General features: G+C 42.4%; 1 protein-coding gene across 3 annotated transcripts in view; it reads right to left on the reverse strand.

Annotated features, from left to right (window-relative positions):
• Positions 1-18,437, reverse strand: part of PPARGC1A (PPARG coactivator 1 alpha) — a 377,144-nt gene extending 358,707 nt beyond the window's left edge. For 2 of the 3 annotated variants that reach the window (XM_030021142.2, XM_030021181.2), the window contains exon 1: positions 17,796-18,437. In XM_030021142.2, coding sequence (XP_029877002.1) covers positions 17,796-17,882 — 87 coding nt within the window. In that variant the 5' untranslated portion in view covers positions 17,883-18,437. Of the gene's footprint in view, positions 1-16,057; positions 16,079-17,795 lie in introns of those variants that run through there. The other variant, XM_030021150.1, reaches the window with a different exon arrangement.
• Positions 18,438-18,871: the final 434 nt, after the last annotated feature.

Raw genomic sequence — 18,871 nt, forward strand, 5'->3', positions numbered from 1 at the left:
GTCTGGAAAGCAAGGGGGTCTGCTCTGAACCTCGTGACCCAATGGGAGGGATCTCCTTATTCCCTGAACTGATGTATATGGTTACCCTGGGTTACAGGGTTTACAGAAGCAGTCTTATGCCAATTCCTGTTGTGAGAAACCCGTCATCTACTATCACACCTCCCCAGTTCAGTTTGCTTCTGTCATGAATAAAATCTTTAACTGATCGTTTGGTGTCATTTCACCTTAATTTAGCCCGAGGGAATTTCGAATTAAACATGACTCCCTGGTCTGTCCAGTCTGGGTCATGACAAATGCTTAAAACTTTCATTAGAGTTTCATTTGTAAAAAATGGAAATTTCTGCACCCTCTCTCCTGCCACACAACTGGCTATATATGTCTCAGTTTTAAACATGTTTTGCCACACTCTAAGTTAACTTTGAGTTAGATGCTTTTATGATGCGCACCTCTTCTGTTTCACAGTATTAAGTATTTTTTGCTCATTTGAAACCAGTACTTTGCACTACAAAAGTAGTCACACCTCTTACATTAAGAATTTAATTAAGGCACATATATAAAACTTATTTTAGAAAATGTTATGCAGATGGAATTTTTACTGCTTGGCAGTAGAGTATTTAGGGTTTTCAGACAGACATATACATCTAAATTAACAGAAAATTAGGCACTTCAATGTGTACTTTTGGTTTTAAGTGAGATTAAAAAAAAACAAAAAACAAAAAACAAAAAACACCACAGCTGTGAACAACCCTTTTTCCTGCAGGTAGTATAAGTCCTAAACTTTTCAACCTGAACTTCAGGTATCATCTTTTAACTCTGTCTTGATAGAGATTTCTTAAGTCTTCTCCCAAGAAAAATATTTTCAGAATCCCCCTCATTTCATGTTCAGTTGCTATTTATATCAGTTTAAAAGTACACCTTTACTATATAGGAAGTGCAATACTGAACAGAGATATCCAACATAGCCTTCCATCTGGATAGCAGACAAAATGAAGATACACTGACATGCTTGCCTACCTGTAGTAACAAATCCACTAGAAGACTGAAGTACTACCTAGCTCTGTTTCCTTTATCTGAGCTAGTTAATTTTAAACTATCTCAAATATTCCTACACAGCACAACATATTTTAGGAGAGCTTACCTAAAGTCTTACTGAAAGGCACCTTGCTCATCACACCCATGTGCCTTCAGAAAATAAGACTCAGCACCTTTGACAAATGTTACCCTAAGTCCCCTGGACTCAGCTCTAAATACAGTCATCACTGCCAAATCAAAACTCTCAGTGGTCACTGACAGTTTACAGGGAATTATTTCAGGCTGTGTTTTATCTCACATAAGTTTGGCACAGATATCAGAACAGGCCTGTTCCAGTCTTCAATTTCAGGTTATAAAAATATGCAAGCAAAATACACATCATCAAATCTTATTTTCTAGGGGAACACATGGGCATCAAGGCTCAAGAGCTCGCATGAAGTTCAGAGCCCTGCACTGTGGAACTACATAAAAGACTAAGCATGCTAGGCTTATTTTAAAAAACTTATACCGAAGGCCTTCGAAGTCCTGCCTATGATTAACAAACATCATAAGAATACATTATTAAAGAGAGAGAGACATCAGTTACAGTAATCAATTTCTGTGACTACTGGTAATTCTCTGCATAATCCAGCCTAGCAAGGTTTCCATACAGCTTTCCCTGCGATGTGGTTGCAAGCTGTCTTCACACATTAAACACTAGTGACACGCATGTCAAGAGACATTGATTCTCGTTGTTTAGGATTTGGTTGCTCAAAAAGCCCAAAAATTCAGTAAATGCTGAACAGTTAGCTGCTGAAAGTCAGCCTTATTTAAGAAGTCTGAAGCTGAGCCTTCAAAAACCTGAACACTTAAAATCATTACTTCCTTGAGGGGGCGGAGGGAATAAAAATCACATCCTCAATCCACATCTACAGAAAAGTGCCTTCATTTACCTATAGCTCTTCAGTGAGGAAAAATCCAGACCTACTGAAAACAGGAAGCTCCCACTGTTTTCACCTCGAATCTTTCCTAGAAAAGGCACTTAATTCTTACTTGGTAGCTCTCCCTACTTAGTGCTTTTACGGCAAATGTAGGCTGAGTTCAGTTAGTCTCTTGAGGCTGCAGCTGACCCAGGCTACCACCCCTACAGACCTCTAGTTGCTCCTCATCACTTCCTGATGATCACCCAGCATGACAGTACATCAGTACTGTACTGCACCCAAGTTCTTTCAAAATAAAGGCAGGTTTGCTTGTGGTTGTTAAGATTCGTAAGAGTAGATTTTTTTCAATGTTTACATTAATTTAGGTCATTCTGAAAGAACCAGGTTAGGGAGCAATTGAATGTGCAGTTAAGCTTGCAAATTTGGATGGAGGACCTTCTGTCACAAAGGCCACACTAACACAATGGGGCAGTAAAGGTGAACAACTGGCACGGTAACTTCCTTAGCACATCTGACTGCAGACTTAGACCATACTGAAATCACTATGGGCAACCACTGATGCTAAAAATACACAGATTTGTTTTTTTCTCGCTTGCTTGCTCTTGAGCCTGTGCCGCCCCTCCTTTGTGCCATGGCCAATGTTTGTGTAGCTATAAGGTGAGCCATGTGCAAGAGGTGAATGGACTTGAACGTGGAACACTTGTGCCAGCATAAATGCAAGAGGCAAGATGGGAGATGGGGCCATCAGGGCCATCTCTTTCAGAAGCAGTCCTGACTGAAGGAGTTTAAAGACAATGAACTATAGCACATCACAGAAGTAACACATCCAGCTCATCTTCAGATATACAGTAATAAATTCAGCCCTGACACAAACCGACTTTGCAAAATTGAATCAGGAGTTAGTATGTTTAATTTCTTTTTTTTCCTTTTGTATTGAAGTAAGGAGCCAAGAATATCCTAAAGCTTTATTTTGTGGTGGGGTGGGAGGGTGTCCCCTGTCCAGACCAATTCTGAGTACATTTCTAGTTATTCAAGTCCTATCTAGAAGAAGATGGAAGTATTTTAAAGCTATCCAGTGCATACACAACATGCTGGCACTCGGACACACTAATATTATGCATCATGCATAAAGTCTTGCTCCCACATGATGTTTTTATCACTGTCTCTTTGGTGCAGGCACTAGAAGTGTAACCATGTGAAAACTCAGGTACAGTCTTTACAGATCCAAAGTTACTAAAAAATGCTCATATACACACTATGAATGTGAAAGTTCCTGCTCCTCCCAGGAAAGGTATATTAAGTAACGTGGAAAGGTATATTAAGTAACGTATTGCTACATACCTGTATAACTTAACTAGAGGACTGGCATCTTATCACTAAAAATAACCAGTAATTTTAACTCAAATATTTGATGACACCACTTGTTCAGTAATTATGCACCTGTAGAAGACTTTCGGCAAGGCAGCTGATTTATTAGAGCATGACTTTCAGATTCAACAACTAAGAAGATACTATATAAGAGTATATTAAGTGCATTAAAAGGGGGCTAGGATACTGCAAATACTACAAAATACAGTGAGGAATTAGCATCGATGTCTCTACTGGGTTTCAGCAATGATTGGTGCCAGGCTTCACACTAGTCAACATTTTATCAGATAAAATGATGATAAAATTAGTAGACAGAAATAAGATTGGCAAAAAGTTATGAAGATGAAAAGAGGTTCATTTAACAAAGTATGTTTGGATAAAACAAAGTACTAAGGTGCAGCCCAATGAACAGAAAATGTAACATATATACAGAACAGTAGACTGAATCTTGGAAAATCATGACTCAGTTAAGACAGCAAGTATAGAAGTACACGAGTTACTCAGTGTGAACTCTCATTGTCATACTGCAGCAAAAATAATTAATGTGAAACTTGAACGTAATGAAGAGAAGCAGGTAAGTGAATTCTCTTCTGTAGTACTGAGAGCATTGGAGAGACCCATACTGAAATACCATCTCATGCTTCTGGCATCTGATTTTCCTAAAGGGAAATAAAAAAATTGGAAGGAAAACAGAAAGTTATGCAAATGTACTTTAAGTCTGCAAAAAATGTCCTCCAGTAAGAGTCTTAAAGAGGTCACTCTGATTAGCTTAACAAAAAGATGACACAGCGGTGCCTTGAGTAAAAGTATTTTTCAGAGGGAGAAACAAAAAGATACCAAAGGGGTTCCCAACCTACCAGGTCAACTCATAAAGAGAACCTCTGCCTGGAAAATTAATTCCAAAGAACTCTAACGAAAAACAGGGCTTTCTAAAGAAAGCAAACAATGAGAGTGATTAACTAGTACAGTAAGTATCAAAAGCTTTACTGAATACTTGATGCCTTCCTCTAGATAAAGACTTAAATTTTGGAAAATATTTTGGTCAAGCAAAAGTCAAATTCTAACCACAGTTTTCAATTCAATAGAGAGATAACTGGATAATAAGTAATGGCTTAATCGCCTGGTCAAACTCTGTGGGTAAATCTGTGGCTTTACAAAATTGTATTATTCTCAACACCAAATCTCCTCCCTTTCCTCTACGCATGCAAATGTGAAATATGCAAATTACAAATACCATCAGCTCTTAAGATGATTCTTTAGAAGACATCTTTAATTTGCTGTATATTTTACTGCTGAGGACAAGACAACTAAAGAATTTATCACCTTAGCTACCTTCGTTATATCATTTCATTCAGACAGTGTTATCTCCTTGTCTCCCACACAAGAGTCATGCTGTTATCAAAGTCTTTCTCACTAAACAATTATTTCCTTTTATGATTTCCTCTTGCTGGTCAAAGATAAGGGCTTACAGTGAGCTTGATTAGAGTTGCAAACAAATAAGAGTAATACTAGAGCAGACATAACTAAGCTGAAGTAATCAGCACTATTAATAACCTTTTGATTTCTAATCAAATACAGCTCTGACTTTTGCTGCCACTTGGTTTCCATCTTCTAAACTACAAAAGAATTAATATTTTTATAAAATACTTCTCAATATGCCAGCCCTTTTATTCTCTTGTTTGCTTTTTGTCTTGTACTTAAGAATTCTTCACTAAAAAAAAAAAAAAAACTTCTATTAAAAAAAAAGGGATCTACATTTTATACTGCCTTCCTTGGTGGCAAGATTTAATTACCCATCATAGTATGAAATTTTGCATGGTTTCTTCTTAATCTAATAACATTCCTGAAGACAGTAAAATCACATTTACTGATATGTGCATTAAAAAAAAAAAAACAAAACCAAAGCCCTAGCTTGAGACATACAACTGGGGCAAAAAACAGTTCATACAGTTAATATCTGACAAAATTATATCCAAAATAGGAACCTAACATGCTAAGGCCTCAGAAACTTGCACTGCAGGTAGCACTGCCACATCCATTCTTCATCCTGGGCAACTACTAACCAAAAGGCAGTCATTCTGCTTAAGTAGTGGGCAATGCCCATTACAGAAAACACCTAAAGCCACTTCCCAGCTTCCTGTGCTTTTAGAACAGAAGTATATCATCTCCTCATTCTCTACAAACCTCTGCAAATAGGCAACGTATTCCTCCAAACATGCAAAGCTTTTCATCAAGACCCTCTAAGAGGGAATGCATCCAAAGCACCAAGTATGTCCTACGGTTGACAGGATAGTTCAATCTGTTCATAGGAGAAGAAAAGTTCAGTGGTTTCATAGATACGTATGTTTTTGATCTCCACAAGGTGGGGTTTTTTTATATAATAGTTTCTCCATGATCTTTCCAAATACTCATTTTTTCCTATGGAAAAAAAAATGCAAAATACATGTGTAAACAACCTTTTTTCTGTTTGCTTTTCTAGCTTACGGTTGTAGTAGTCTTAGAAAAGTTGAATGCTGCTCAATGAGTTTATAGTTCATGAAGGTTTAGTGATAATTCTAGAGACACTTCTGTACATCTGGGATTTTAGTGTGCAATACACTGTGCAGCCCTAGCATACGCACAATGTGCACAAGGAACAACATCCTTGTTTCAGGATGATCTAAGGAACAGCTTTCCATTCATATGACACTTATTTGCAACGAGAGCAACAAAAATTAAACAAGTTGCTGCTGGTTTTTTTTTTTTTCCTTTGCCATTTATTTTATGTAAAAATCAAGAACAAAAAGAGTAAAAAAGAAATCACAAAACTAAGAGTTTCTTCACACAAAAAGCTCCCTTTTCCATAACAACTGTGTTGTGCCTACCAGCAGACTTATTGACAGACATCAATGTTAAAGGTACAAATCACTACGTTAAACAAAAAAGGGGAAAAGAATGTCTCAAACATGGCAAACATTTTCCAGAGTTTTCAACCTAGAGAATTCATTTCAGAGACAAAAGCCAAAGATGAAGAAAAACATAACATTTAGTGAGACGTGTGTGAAGTGTTGGCCCTTTTGAAAAGACTGCAAGCTGCCTTAAAAAATGGACAAATAGCAATATTAATACTCAATATGCACAAAGATAAGCTAGTCACTTTTATTTGCCAGTTTTGTCTCAACTTTATTAGTTACCAAATTAAATAGTAAGTATTTCTTCTTTTCATTTTTAACATGGTTTTAGGAGGTAACAAGACAATGCGCAGGCTCTTTTTCTCATGGGTATGCCCAAAATTTTCCTTATAATGCTGTGTGTGTTGATAATCTGTCCAACTTCATGCTCATAAAAAAACATTTCTTTTCTAAAGGCATCCTTTAACCCCCTATTAAAAAGAAAAAATAAAGAAGCAATTCATAAACCTCCCCTAATTAACTTTACTTCCCAAAAAAGCCACACATCTGTTTTCACAGCTGGAAATGATTCAACCATTGGTAACCAGAGAAAAGCTCCAGTGTGTTAAAATACTCTAGCCAAAAACTGGCACTCCAGCAAAGACAGCTACTATGCCAGCACAATCTGAGCAGCTGTTAGGACAACCTTTATTCATACTGAAAGGGCATGAGATATCCTGATGCTATTACTACTAAACCAGCAAATCTTATTGGAAAGACACCACTGGTTGAAAATGGACAATGCAAAAGCACAACATGCATTTTACCAATCAAGCAGATTATAATTATGTGAGAACAGTGATGTACAATAATCCACTCTCTACCCACTTTTCTACAACAGATTCTGCAGGGCTCAGCTTCTGAAAAAAAAAAAATCCTTTGTAAATTATTTTTAATACAAATGTTATTATGAGTGTCAGAAAAATCAATTAACAATGCTGCCCTAACTCTTTAGAAAAAAAGGACTTAGATAAATAGAAAAAGATTATGCTATTTCTTTTACAGCATTATTTTTATTCTGAAAGTGACATCAAAGAGCCACAACCCCCTCCCTTCCCCCCCCTTTCTTTTGGCTTAGACATCACACAAAGAGAAAGTATTCCTTTCACTGTTTCTTGTATAGCTGGAGCATCCAAGCTTCTGCACAGTTATCACTTTCTGTCCTTGAATATGAATTATTTTAATCCTCCAGCAATTAACAGTCTTTTGGATGAAAATAAAAAAGGCTAGAAGTGCAACCTTACTTTTGTTTTGCTAATTTATTTGGTCAGTAGTTCATTTACTCATTGCTTCACATGGCTTAAAATATTTAAGTGTGTGCATGTCCTACTTACAATCTTTTTTTTTTTTTTTACCATTACATGGTTTTAGTCCTCTTTTTTTTTTTTCTTTTTTTAAACCTTGCTTATGATCCAAAAGGAGTTTCCTGTCCTTAACTATCTTTCATGCATTGCTTTCTGTCACTGCACATAATTTTGCATTTTAATGCACTACCTATTCATTTCATCACAAGGCTTTTTGCTTGGGAGAAGAGGAGGAATCATCTTTTATTTGCAAATCCATTTAACAAAAAAAGAGACTGAACTGCCAATGAACAATACTGTAAACATTACCAGGTTTCCTTGATCTCCTCATTGCTTTCTTGCTCCCACTGCCGTAATTACCATCAATACTTCTAATGTACTGAAAGTATGGCAAGTACTCGACAAACAAGAAGGAAGCAAAGTTCCCTGTCCTTAAGATAGAGCTGTCTATGGCGCCAGTCCAACATACCACACACTCATTTTAAACCTGTAAGCAGTTCCCTTGACTTCAAGCGTTTACAGTTGAGCAATTAAGTGGTCTGCTGGATCAAGGCCTAAACAAACTATGAGCATACAGGGGTAGCAGACAGATATAATAAGAACCTTCATGAATAAAATCAAAGTTTAGCAGATACATCAAGTCACAATGTGCTGTTGGACTCAAGAAAAAAACCTGAAAACAAATGGTTGAAGTGAGTTATCTTGTTGGAGTGAGTTTCTACAATTCAAATATACCTCTGACATTGTGAATTGCTCAGTCCAGGGACCCCATGACGACTGTGGATACGTTTTATGAAGCCATGCACACACTTATAACACCAAGTTCCAGCAGAGCTTCAAGAATCATTACCACAACAGACACCCATTCTAAGCTTCAAAAAGCCTCACTGCAAATACACAGCATCATGACATTCACCTCCTGGCCCAGTCCAAGACAGTTTGTTCAGAAAGTTTAAAAAAAAAAAAAAAAAAAGCCAAACAGACTTTTAGTCAAAATGAGAAAACAAGTACATTTTCACAACCAACAGCTGTCTCAAAAATAAAATTACAAGAAAGCTCCATCCTAAGCAATCAGCTCTATCGTCTCGAAGGAAAGCTCTAAGACTGAATACAGCATCCTGAATTGCAAGTTATGCTATTCCCATTTTATCATTCTTTTTTTTCCTCCTTGATTACCTCACTTGTAATGTTTGTTAGAGTGAAGCAAATGAGAAATTACATCATTAGTCTTTTTTTAATTATTAGAAGAATAAAAAGCTATTGTTTATCTGATCTACAGACTGATCAAAGTATGGCAGCAGATACCAACCTAAAGAAACAAGCAACAGATGAATACAGTGAAATGCAGCAGTCAGGATGATGACTAGGTTTTGGTCAGCTTGTTCCATAGTTTTCCAAGCACAAAATAAGTTTATTCATTTTTAATAATGAGGCAACAATGGCTTTCAAGAGACCAGGTAGAGGAAAGCTTACATGATCTTCCTCAACAGGTTCAGGACTTCATTAAGTAAAAGGGGAAAGTGTGGGGATAGCAAAAAGTGCTGGTTACGAAAAGCAACCCAGCACGCATCAAATCTAGCATCAATCATAAACAGAAAAAGGTGGTGGTAACAGTAAACGGAAAAGCTAAATTATGCAAAGGCTTTAGGAGGACAACAAGAAGTCTAAAATCCAAAGCACTAAATGAGGCAAAGTATGGACTTTGATTTGTATTTTTAAATAAGGATAAGACAGAAGGTGGGGGCAATCAAGACAGTATGTTCAACTGGAGCTTATACTGCATACAGAATGGATAGATGGATGCAATGGGGTTACCAGGGAAGACTGTGAGAAAAAGGCTGCTGAATTCAGGTTGACAGGAGGTGATGTAGGTGGTAGCTTTATGGTCAGAGCTTTAGGGGACCAGAAATAAACATACATGCAAACCAGTATGTAGAAAATCATCAGAATTTAGACAGCCTCCTTGAAAGGAAGGGGTTGGAAATGACGCTTGGATTATGTTCTTTAGCCATATGAAGCAAGTCTCTGCAAGGGGAAGAGAATGAGTGGGATTCTGGACTGTTTCTCCCATTCATTTTGGCTGTGGACTAGTATTTTTCCAAGCATGAATAACTCTGTATAATACAGAAACATATCATAGCAACTGACAGTGAGGACTTGTTTTGTGAAATTTGAACTAGTAGACTCATTAAAGTACAAGATATTACCTTCCCCTCCAATAGAGACTTACAGCATTCACTCATTCAAGCAACTATAATAACGTCTCTTCCTCTTCTTTATCCTGCTAATAACCAGGACCTAGATCCCAAGTTCAGAAGTGGCAGAAAACTTCACATCACCTTCAGCAGGCTTTGGATACAGCCTACAACACATACACTTCATTCTTCTCTCCTCTACAATTTCAATCTTGATCTACTAATTCCAGAACACTGTGAAGCTCTCTAATCATCATCAGTGTGATTTGTGGCTCAGTGCTCCCCTTCTGGAACATTTGTACAGGTGAATATACATGAGTAAAGCTTCACACAAGGACTACAATGGCAATCTGCAGTTTAAAAAATGCATATATTATGTGGCATGTATTTTGTGAGGGGGGTGGTTAAATGTTCTATAAACAATTACTGAATTGTCAATGGATTCAATAAATGTTGTTTTTAAAAAAAAAAAACTAATTATTTGTTACAATAACCAGCTACTATTGCCATTTTGTATGTGAAGGTTTGTAAACTATTTCCATTTGAGAAGTAATTGATTCCATTTTTATCATTTGCTCAAGTTTATATGGTTGTTCACATCCAAAGAGATGATAACATCTATTTGCAGCAAATTATACATTATAATTCCTCATTCAAAAGCTGTAATGGAAAACAAAATGCTAATTTATGCTGTAAACGGAAGTACAGAATCATAATCACTCATTGTTAACATTAGGAACTAAATTGCTCTTGCAAATAATAAAATGGGTTAAAAATGTGGAGGGCTTTTGTGAGCCAAAGTACCAGTGCCTCTTACTCACTCATGTGTCGTATTACAAGTGATCAAACAAACCTTTTCTCTTCATGCCAACACAAACTACCCCTTTTTGAGGGAAAGAATAATGGTCTTATGATTGCGACACAAGGATGCATGTCAGGTGACCGTTCTACCCACGAGTCTCCAACGAGCTTGCCAAATATAGGCTTTCATGCGCTCTCTGCTAGGTAAACTCAGTATGTGCAGAGGCTGTCTACACAAGCAAGTAATACGGAACTGTAAGACTGGAAGAGCCAGACAGCTGGTGCTGAGGATCTGACATCTATACAATATGCTTCGCACTACGCACTTCAGGGTGTGGTCTGTTTGATTATTTAACTTCATCCTAGCTCTGGTCTCATCTCATTAGTTGAATGTCAATTTGTAGCTCAAATGCACTAGGGGTACTTCTAGAACACATCTCCCAGTTCAGTTCTATCCAAAAGGAATTCCGTTAATTTGCAACAAGACCAATCTATAACACTAACCAAAGCACAGTAGATCTGGGATGAATGCAGCACACTCCTGCTCCGAAGAAAAGTGCTAGTGTAGGCACACCTCTCGTCATTTCAGGTCCCACTGAATTCAAATGGAACTGACAGTGCCCAATTTCTCCTTCCAAAATTAGGACCACAGTCTCACAAGGGCCATATCCAGAGTGAGAGTCACTCTGCTATTAACCTCTCTTCACCTTAGTTTTACCTTTAGAGTAGAGACAATAACACACAGCTACTTAGCAGAAGGGGAATCTCAGTGGCCACTTGTAGAAAACACAGAGTCTGAGACAAAAAATATTGTAGAATTATTGGGTTTCCGTCCTTTTTAGCAATTTTACAGTCCTATAGGTTTTAAATGTACAAGGAGATTTGCTCACACAGCAAAGAGACACATCAGAGGAAATAAAAAACCCACCAACACATTAGGACTGTGCACCTGCTCTTCCACATTTCATTAAGCCTCAACACCTAAATGTACATCAGGTTCTCTCCTATGTGCATCCGTTGTGCTGGTATCCCTCAGTGATACCTTCTGGTCACGGCGAGACAAACAAGCATCCACACTGCCTCAGGAAAAAACATTAAAAAATCCATTAACTTTTGGTAAGTCGGATCAGATGATTGTAATCTAAATGATAAATGCCAGATAATATGTTAAAAAACATGTATCTATTTGTAAATAAGCTGCCATTTGTAAACAAGCCTCTCCTAGCTTACATTATATGCCTCAAATCCCTGTAAAATAGCTAATTTGCCAGCTTTTTTCAGTTGTAGTATTTAAAAAATACAATTATGTTATCAAAAATTGAAAATTGCCTTTTAGGTGACCAAAAGAAAGTTCCACTGCTTCATGTAGTAAATCATTTTACTGCTGCCCTTTTATATTTAATACCCTTCTGCAGTACACATTTATCTCTACACTAGCAAAGTGTACTCATTGATTTCCTATGGTCTCTCTGGAAGAAGGTTCTGCTTCCCTGATGATGAGTACAAAGGGTGGATGACCCCATTCTCATTCCAATGCAAACCCTGCACTTTTACATTTCTGCTTAGACCACATGAACATTTGACCAGCAAAGAACTCCCTGCCCTCTTCCTACAGAACACATTGCTAGAACTACTGACATTTTCTCCTGAACACAACTGTATTTTTGAAAATCCCGTCTTATGTATAAAGCACTAAAACGCATTAGTTCATCACAGCCATGATTGTAACTTGCAATTTGCACATGAGCTTTTCTTCTGAACCAAGATACGAAAATAACATCTTGCCCATTTTCTGCATGTGCTTTAAACTCATGTTATTGTGCTCTACTGTACCACTATTTAGCTGTTCTGCTCTGGGGCATGAGGAAATGGTTTGTACCCAGTTTAAACTGTGCTTTTTTTGCCAGATGAGACTGCCATGAGAATACCCTTTTCAAAGTTACTGTGTTGAATGAATTAAGGCATTAATCTCTGAAAGAAAATCACGTTTAACAAGATTTTTTTAAAAGTCCATTACCTGTTCTATTAAACTACATCTTCCTCATTATCCTATTGTTTATCTTTTGCTGGGATGCCGAGAAAACAGGCCTCTTCAGTTTCACTTTCATTTTTACTGTGTTCCATTTTCTCATCTTTGTCCACCAGCATGCAACACCCCTTGGATATAGAAAAGTCAGGAAAATTTCAAATCCAAGATTAACTTCTGGTTTTTTTAATTACCAAGTCTTTTCTGTTAGTACTAAACCAGGATTTCTGCTTCTTCTTAACTAATTTAGTTTTGACAGTGTCCTTTTAATTTGCAGAGAAGTTACAGGCTCTGCTAAAATAAAACTGAAGTTGAATGAGTTTTATTCCATTGGTTTTCACAGCCAAGTAATGTACAACTATCAGCTGAGTCTTTTTCCATTAAAGAAAAAGGTCTACAAAAATCATAAAGTGCACTGCCCAATCTTCTGAAGATTGATATAGTATCTCTCATTCAACATCCTCATACACATACATACTTAAGATGTGCTATACATGTGCAGTACATGAACACGCACTCATCTAGCGTATTTCCAAACCTGCATAGACTCTGAGTTCTACTATTCAAATAAAAAAATAATTAAAAAAAAAAATCCAGAAACCATGGAAACAAAAATAAGTCATAAAGTCTCACAGGCTATGGACGAAAATAGAAATGGCCATTGGACTTACTCTAGTTAAAAGAAGAAAATGCATAAAAGTAATATACTACATTCAGTCCAGCACCCCCAAAATACTGGCAGAAAGCTCTGACTGCATTGGGGTACTTCTGTCCCTGCATACGTAAAGACAAAGAGCCAAGCCACAAAGTTGGCTCTTAGCTTAATCTTTCAGTGAGTTACTTATATCGACAGAATACATTCCGTGAAAATATGTTGAATAAAGTACTAACATGTTTGAAATCACAGGACAAAGAGATGGTGCCAGGTAACAAGCCCTCAGCTGAGCGTTGCAGGGAAAAAGCTCTGAAATAACGACAGTAATCAGGCAACATAATCTCATTTTACTTCTATACTGCAGGGATTTTCTTGAGGTCGAATTAAAATAAGTATCCAGATTTATGCCTTAGTCATAGGATTGCATTCATAAACTACATTTCAAATTATTTTCAAGTACTTCCCAACCATACAGATTAGTAACACAACAACGTATCCAGTTCTGGACTGGAGAGTGAAAAATAATTAATACAAATAATGCTGCCAGTTCAGCATGGACAGGTTATGCCCAATAATATTACTGCTCTTGCAAGGCTGAATACCCCCTTTGCAGTACTTAGAAATAGCTGTTCCTTCCTCATGACTACTAATTAAGAAACAGATGTAAAGGGAATTTCAGTAAGCCAGAAGATACACTCAGGAAGTTTCCAGCGAATACATATGCACAAAATAAAGAACTAAAAGTAGAATGTTTATTGATGGTCTAAAAAATGCAGATCACAGAATGAATCAACAGGAAATCTGCTGGATAATCCTTCACCTCAGGTTTACACACATTGGCAAGACAACGGAGGTAAGTTTATGCAACCACAATTCATAGTTCTCAGGATTTAAGTATACAAGTTTGTCTAGTCTAGAATTTAGCATAGTGGTTAAGTCCCTGTACTAAAATAACTGTAAAAAAAGACAGCAAACTTCAGGTGAACAGTCAATCTTTTTGGAGTTCTCCTTAGTAATGCAAAGTCTTATTTGTAACTATTATAGAGCCTTATTTTCTGGAAGACTGTCTCCAAAATGTATTCAAAACAGACTTCATAAAGTTTCTAGACATATTTTTTCTGATACAAGCTTTTCTGTGATGCACTTTGGAATTTAATATGCAATGGAAAAAGTTCCTTCCAAGAAAATTACCAACAAATCACGCATATAATCTTGTGCTTAAATATGAACAGCAATAATGCATCAAAAATATAAAAGTTGAAACACATCTCTCAACCTTCCTGACTGATAAAGCAAATGTCCTACCTCTGCCTTCAAAACTGTCAGATAGTACATTATGCTTCTAGAAGAAAACACTGTTCTCTTTAACCTGACTGGTTCAATTATTAAGTCTTATTTTGATTACTTATACTCTCATTAAAGTCTTGAGATGCCAGGAAAAGATTCTTTTAGTAAGCTATGGCTGAACCGCTATTGATATTATACAAAGGATCCTTTTACCTCGTACTAGATGTTGAGAGTGCATCATATTGATCTAGGAATAAAAAACTATTTTTCCAGTAGTCAACCCATCTTCTCATCTCAGCACTTTGTTTTAAAGTTTTTCTGTTTGCTGTTTGGTTTTAAACAGAGTATACAAAACAAATTCTATTTCAGCTACATTGCTATATTTAGCAAGAAGAAATGGTTTGCAAGCTTTTTTTTTTTTTTTTTGGATGCAATTCAGGTAAAAACAAACAAACATGAATATGGCTGACTGTCAAATTTAAGCCAACTCTGCCTTTTTAAGTGTTAAAACTTGTAAGAAAAATCTATTTGCAGCAAAATCCCATATTCATTTTGATTTCATATTCAGACTAACATCTACTGCTAGTCCTCAGCTGGTGAATTTGACTGATGTAAATGCTAACGTAATACGCAAAAGATGAAAATAGAAAGGAGCCTTGAGCACCAGAAAGAATATGTATCTTAAAAATTCTTCTCGTCTTCACCCTGGAAAGTCTTGCAAGTTCATCTGTTCCCGTTGTAATGCTACATAATGATTACACCTTCTCCTGCTAAACTCCTTTCCTAATCACGCATATTTAATTCAACTTTGTGTATATATCCTACAGTTTATATAGTCCTTCTATAAATAGACCTTCTGCATCCTGAATTATCTCCCCCGTTTTCCCTTAGATACAGTTCAACATTGGTATTTAGAATAGATCAACTCTGGATTTGTCCGCAATTCCTCCTGCTTGCATTGTGATACGGGCTTGTTCTCCTGAAAAGAAATGTAAGGGAACCTATCATTTCACAATGCCATTCTTTCACGGAACTGTTTCGCTACAGAATGAAACTAACTTTAGATAAAGGAACTGGTTTAAACCTGATTTTATTGTCTGCGTTCCTAACCATTTTCCTCCTCTGACGGTTTCAAAGGAGTCCTCGTATGACTGCCTGCCTTTTATACCAGGCATAAGCCCTTCTTAAATCTCAGTTACCCGCGCGGACCCGTACGTAGCAGGATAATAACGTACGTTCCCTGCTCATATAAACACACCGGCGCCGGCGTGTGCTCCCGGTACGTGCGGAGACACACACACCAGCCCGGGCTCAGCAGCACCGGCCACCCCAAGCCACCGCTCGCGGTAAGCACTGAGCAAACTTGCGCCGCAGCCACCCCCGGGCAGCCGGTCGCGCCGTGCTGCCGAGGACCAGGGCCGTGAATTCGGGCAGCCCGCCCCGAGCGGCGGCTCTCAGGCGGTTCCCTGCCCCGGCCCTGTCAGCCGCGAGCGGGCGGCGGCCGCCACGGACCCGCCGGCGGCCGCCACCCCCGCGCACCTGCCGCCCTCCCGCCCCGCCAGGCGCGGGGCCACCGGCGACACCTGACGACTTCATCGAGCCAGAGGGGCTCCGGCGCACGCGGGAGCGGCGGTTCCGCGGCGGCTCTGGGTTCGATACGTGCCTCTGTGTGTGCCCGTTCCCCACGCGAACCCCCCCGGTCCCCCGCGCCAGCGAGCCCGACTCGTTCCCTGCCAGGAAGGCTCTCCCCCTGACTGGGGCGGCAAACTGGGCAGGCAGCTTCACCCAGCACGACCTGCCTTCCGAGACGGGCCCGGCGAGTGTCCGCTCGCACCCGGGACACCAGAGATCGGCATTTATTCGGCTGCCTCAAGGGACGAGCCGGTTGTCAGGGCTCCGGGGCCCCACCGCGACGGCCCGGCCCTCGAAGTCCGCCGGCCGGCAGGCTGCTCTGCCGGAGGAGGGGCCCCGCTCCTCGCCGCTCGCTGTTACTAACTCCCGGAGGCAGGGAGGAGCGCGCGGTTTCTCGATCCCTCGCCGTGAGGTGTAACCTTAGACTGGCAACCGCTAGTTTGGGGATTTCAGTTTCCTGGAAACCGGGGCTGTGGGCTGCGCGTTTTTCCATGAGCTCAGCGGGGCTCTACCCCCCGCAGGGAGGCGACACCCCCCCCCCCCCCCCCCCGGAGCCCCCCGTCGCCTCAGGGGCCGCGGGCGGCTCTCCCGCCCCCGCGCGGGCACCGCCGCCTCCACAGCTCGGGGGTGCCTTCCACCTGCTCCGCAAGCCCGCTTCCCCCCGCTGCCCAACTTTTCCCGTCACGCCAGCACCAGAAACCCCCTTCCACACGCACGCACGCACGCACACGCACACACACACCGATGTAGTTTATAAATGACAGTTGCCTGTAGACTTTCACCAGACAAGCAGCGGGGGCAGCAGACTACAACAGTTATTTAATTAAAGACGTTTTGGAGGCTCCCAGAATAGCTCTCTACCTCTGAGGCGCGATTTCTGGTTTCTCCCCACGCTCCCTCGCCAGCCACCCACCCACCCCCCGCGGCCCGAGCCACGGCGCGGGCGGGAGAGACCGACGCGGCCGGAGGAGCCGGCGTTCTCCGGCTGCGCGCTCTGCATTGCACAGTCATCAAAGTTAAGTACGGGGGGGGGGGGGGGGGGGGGGGGGGGGAGGCGGGGGGGGGTGAATCAGGAGAGACGGACGGTTGAGCCGAACTATTTCCACCTAGGCAGGATCCGAAACGACGGGGTTGAATGCATATGCAGCCATTTCTGAGGGAGAGGGGAACGGGTTGGGGGGGTGTCCCTCTCGCACCGAGCCTGTCACTCGCACGCCTCCTCCCCCCGCCCCGGCAAACTCGTCTGGCTGCCCTCAGCGGGGACCCCCAATGCGCGGAGGACGGCGGCCAGCGCAGCCGAGGGGGAGGCTCGGGGACGCTTCGCTCGAGTTGCCTTCTTGTGCCCCGAGTTGCTCCCGGGTAACGCGCAGCCCTCCGCGCACTAGGGCTCCCGCTCCTCAGCCCTCCTCCCGCTCCTCTTCCTCACCGGAGGGGCGGAGGCGGAGGGAAGGGGGCTGAAAGGCACACGGAGAAAGGCTCCTTTCTCTCATTTCTTTCCTCGGCTGACCACCCCCCGCCCCCCCGACGCTGAACAGAAACACTTCCAGACCCTTCCTGCACACACTGGCACCACCTTCGCCTCCCCTGAGGAGCCCGGCGGGCGCAGCGGCGGCGAGCGCGCCTCGCAGCACCGGCCACCTCTTACCTGGTTGTAGGAGGTCTCCCAGGAGGAGGTGTAGTTGTAAAAGAAGGAGGAGAAGCAAGCGTCTTCTGACAGCCCGCAGCCAGCCATCCTCCGGGCGCAAAACCTCTTCGGGAAGGCAGGCAGCAGCCTTCGCAAACTCTTGCCTCTTGCGCGATCGCTGCTGCTGCCGCCGCCGCCGGTGCTGCCACCGCGGAGTGTGCCGACAGCTTCGCCCTGGCGGCGGCTTGCGCGGTGCGTGCGGGAGGGAGCGTGCGGGCGCGAGCGAGGCTGGATGGAGGAGCGGGTAGCGCGTGTGTGTGTGTGTCTGCGTGCGTCTGTTTGTGGAGGCACTGAGGAGCCGGAGCCGGCGTCACGTGCGCGCGCTCACTCCGCTGCCGCCGCCGCCGCCGCCGCCGCCGCCGCCGCCGGGGACGGGCTGTGGTACGGAGCCTGGCACTGAATCACCAGCGCCAGGCGACCTCTCCATCCCCACCCACCCCCGTCCCTGCTCGGCAGCGCAGCCTGCGCAAGGAAACAAGGGGGCGCTTGCAGGACCTGCGACCGCACCGCGGCGGGGAAGGAGCGGGCAAGTGGCGACGCGCGTCCTCCCCCGCCGCGCCGGGGCAGCGCCGCCGCGGGCGGGCCCGCCCTCCCGGCCGCGGCCCGGCCTCCCCCGCCCCGCCCCGCCCCGCCCCGAGCCGTGCCGTGCCGTGCCGCGCCGCGCCGCACCGCGCCTGAAAAGTTGGGGCTCGGTTTCCAGCGTGCGCCCCGAGGCCCGCGAGGGGTGTGCGGGCACCGGCGTGACCCCGGCGCCGCAGCCCGGGCCGGGCCGGGCCGCCCCGCGGCGGGCGCCTGAGGTGGAGGGGGCGGGGCGCCGCCTCCCGCCCGCCCGCGGGAAACTTCGCCTCAGAGTCGTCAGCGGGTCCCCGTCTTGTCAGGTACAATTTCCCTCCCTTTTTCCTTTTCGGGGGGTATTTTCCTCAGCACCCCGTTTTCAAGGAGCGGGAGAAAAGCGGAATAATTTTTTTTTTTTTTTTGGTGAAGCGTGTCAGCGCTCACAGAAGTGGCACCGGCAACGTGACTTCCCTGCCGCCCGT

The sequence above is a fragment of the Aquila chrysaetos genome, chromosome 1 (assembly GCF_900496995.4).
Source record: "Aquila chrysaetos chrysaetos chromosome 1, bAquChr1.4, whole genome shotgun sequence".
In the NCBI taxonomy this organism is placed as follows: Eukaryota; Metazoa; Chordata; class Aves; order Accipitriformes; family Accipitridae; genus Aquila; species Aquila chrysaetos.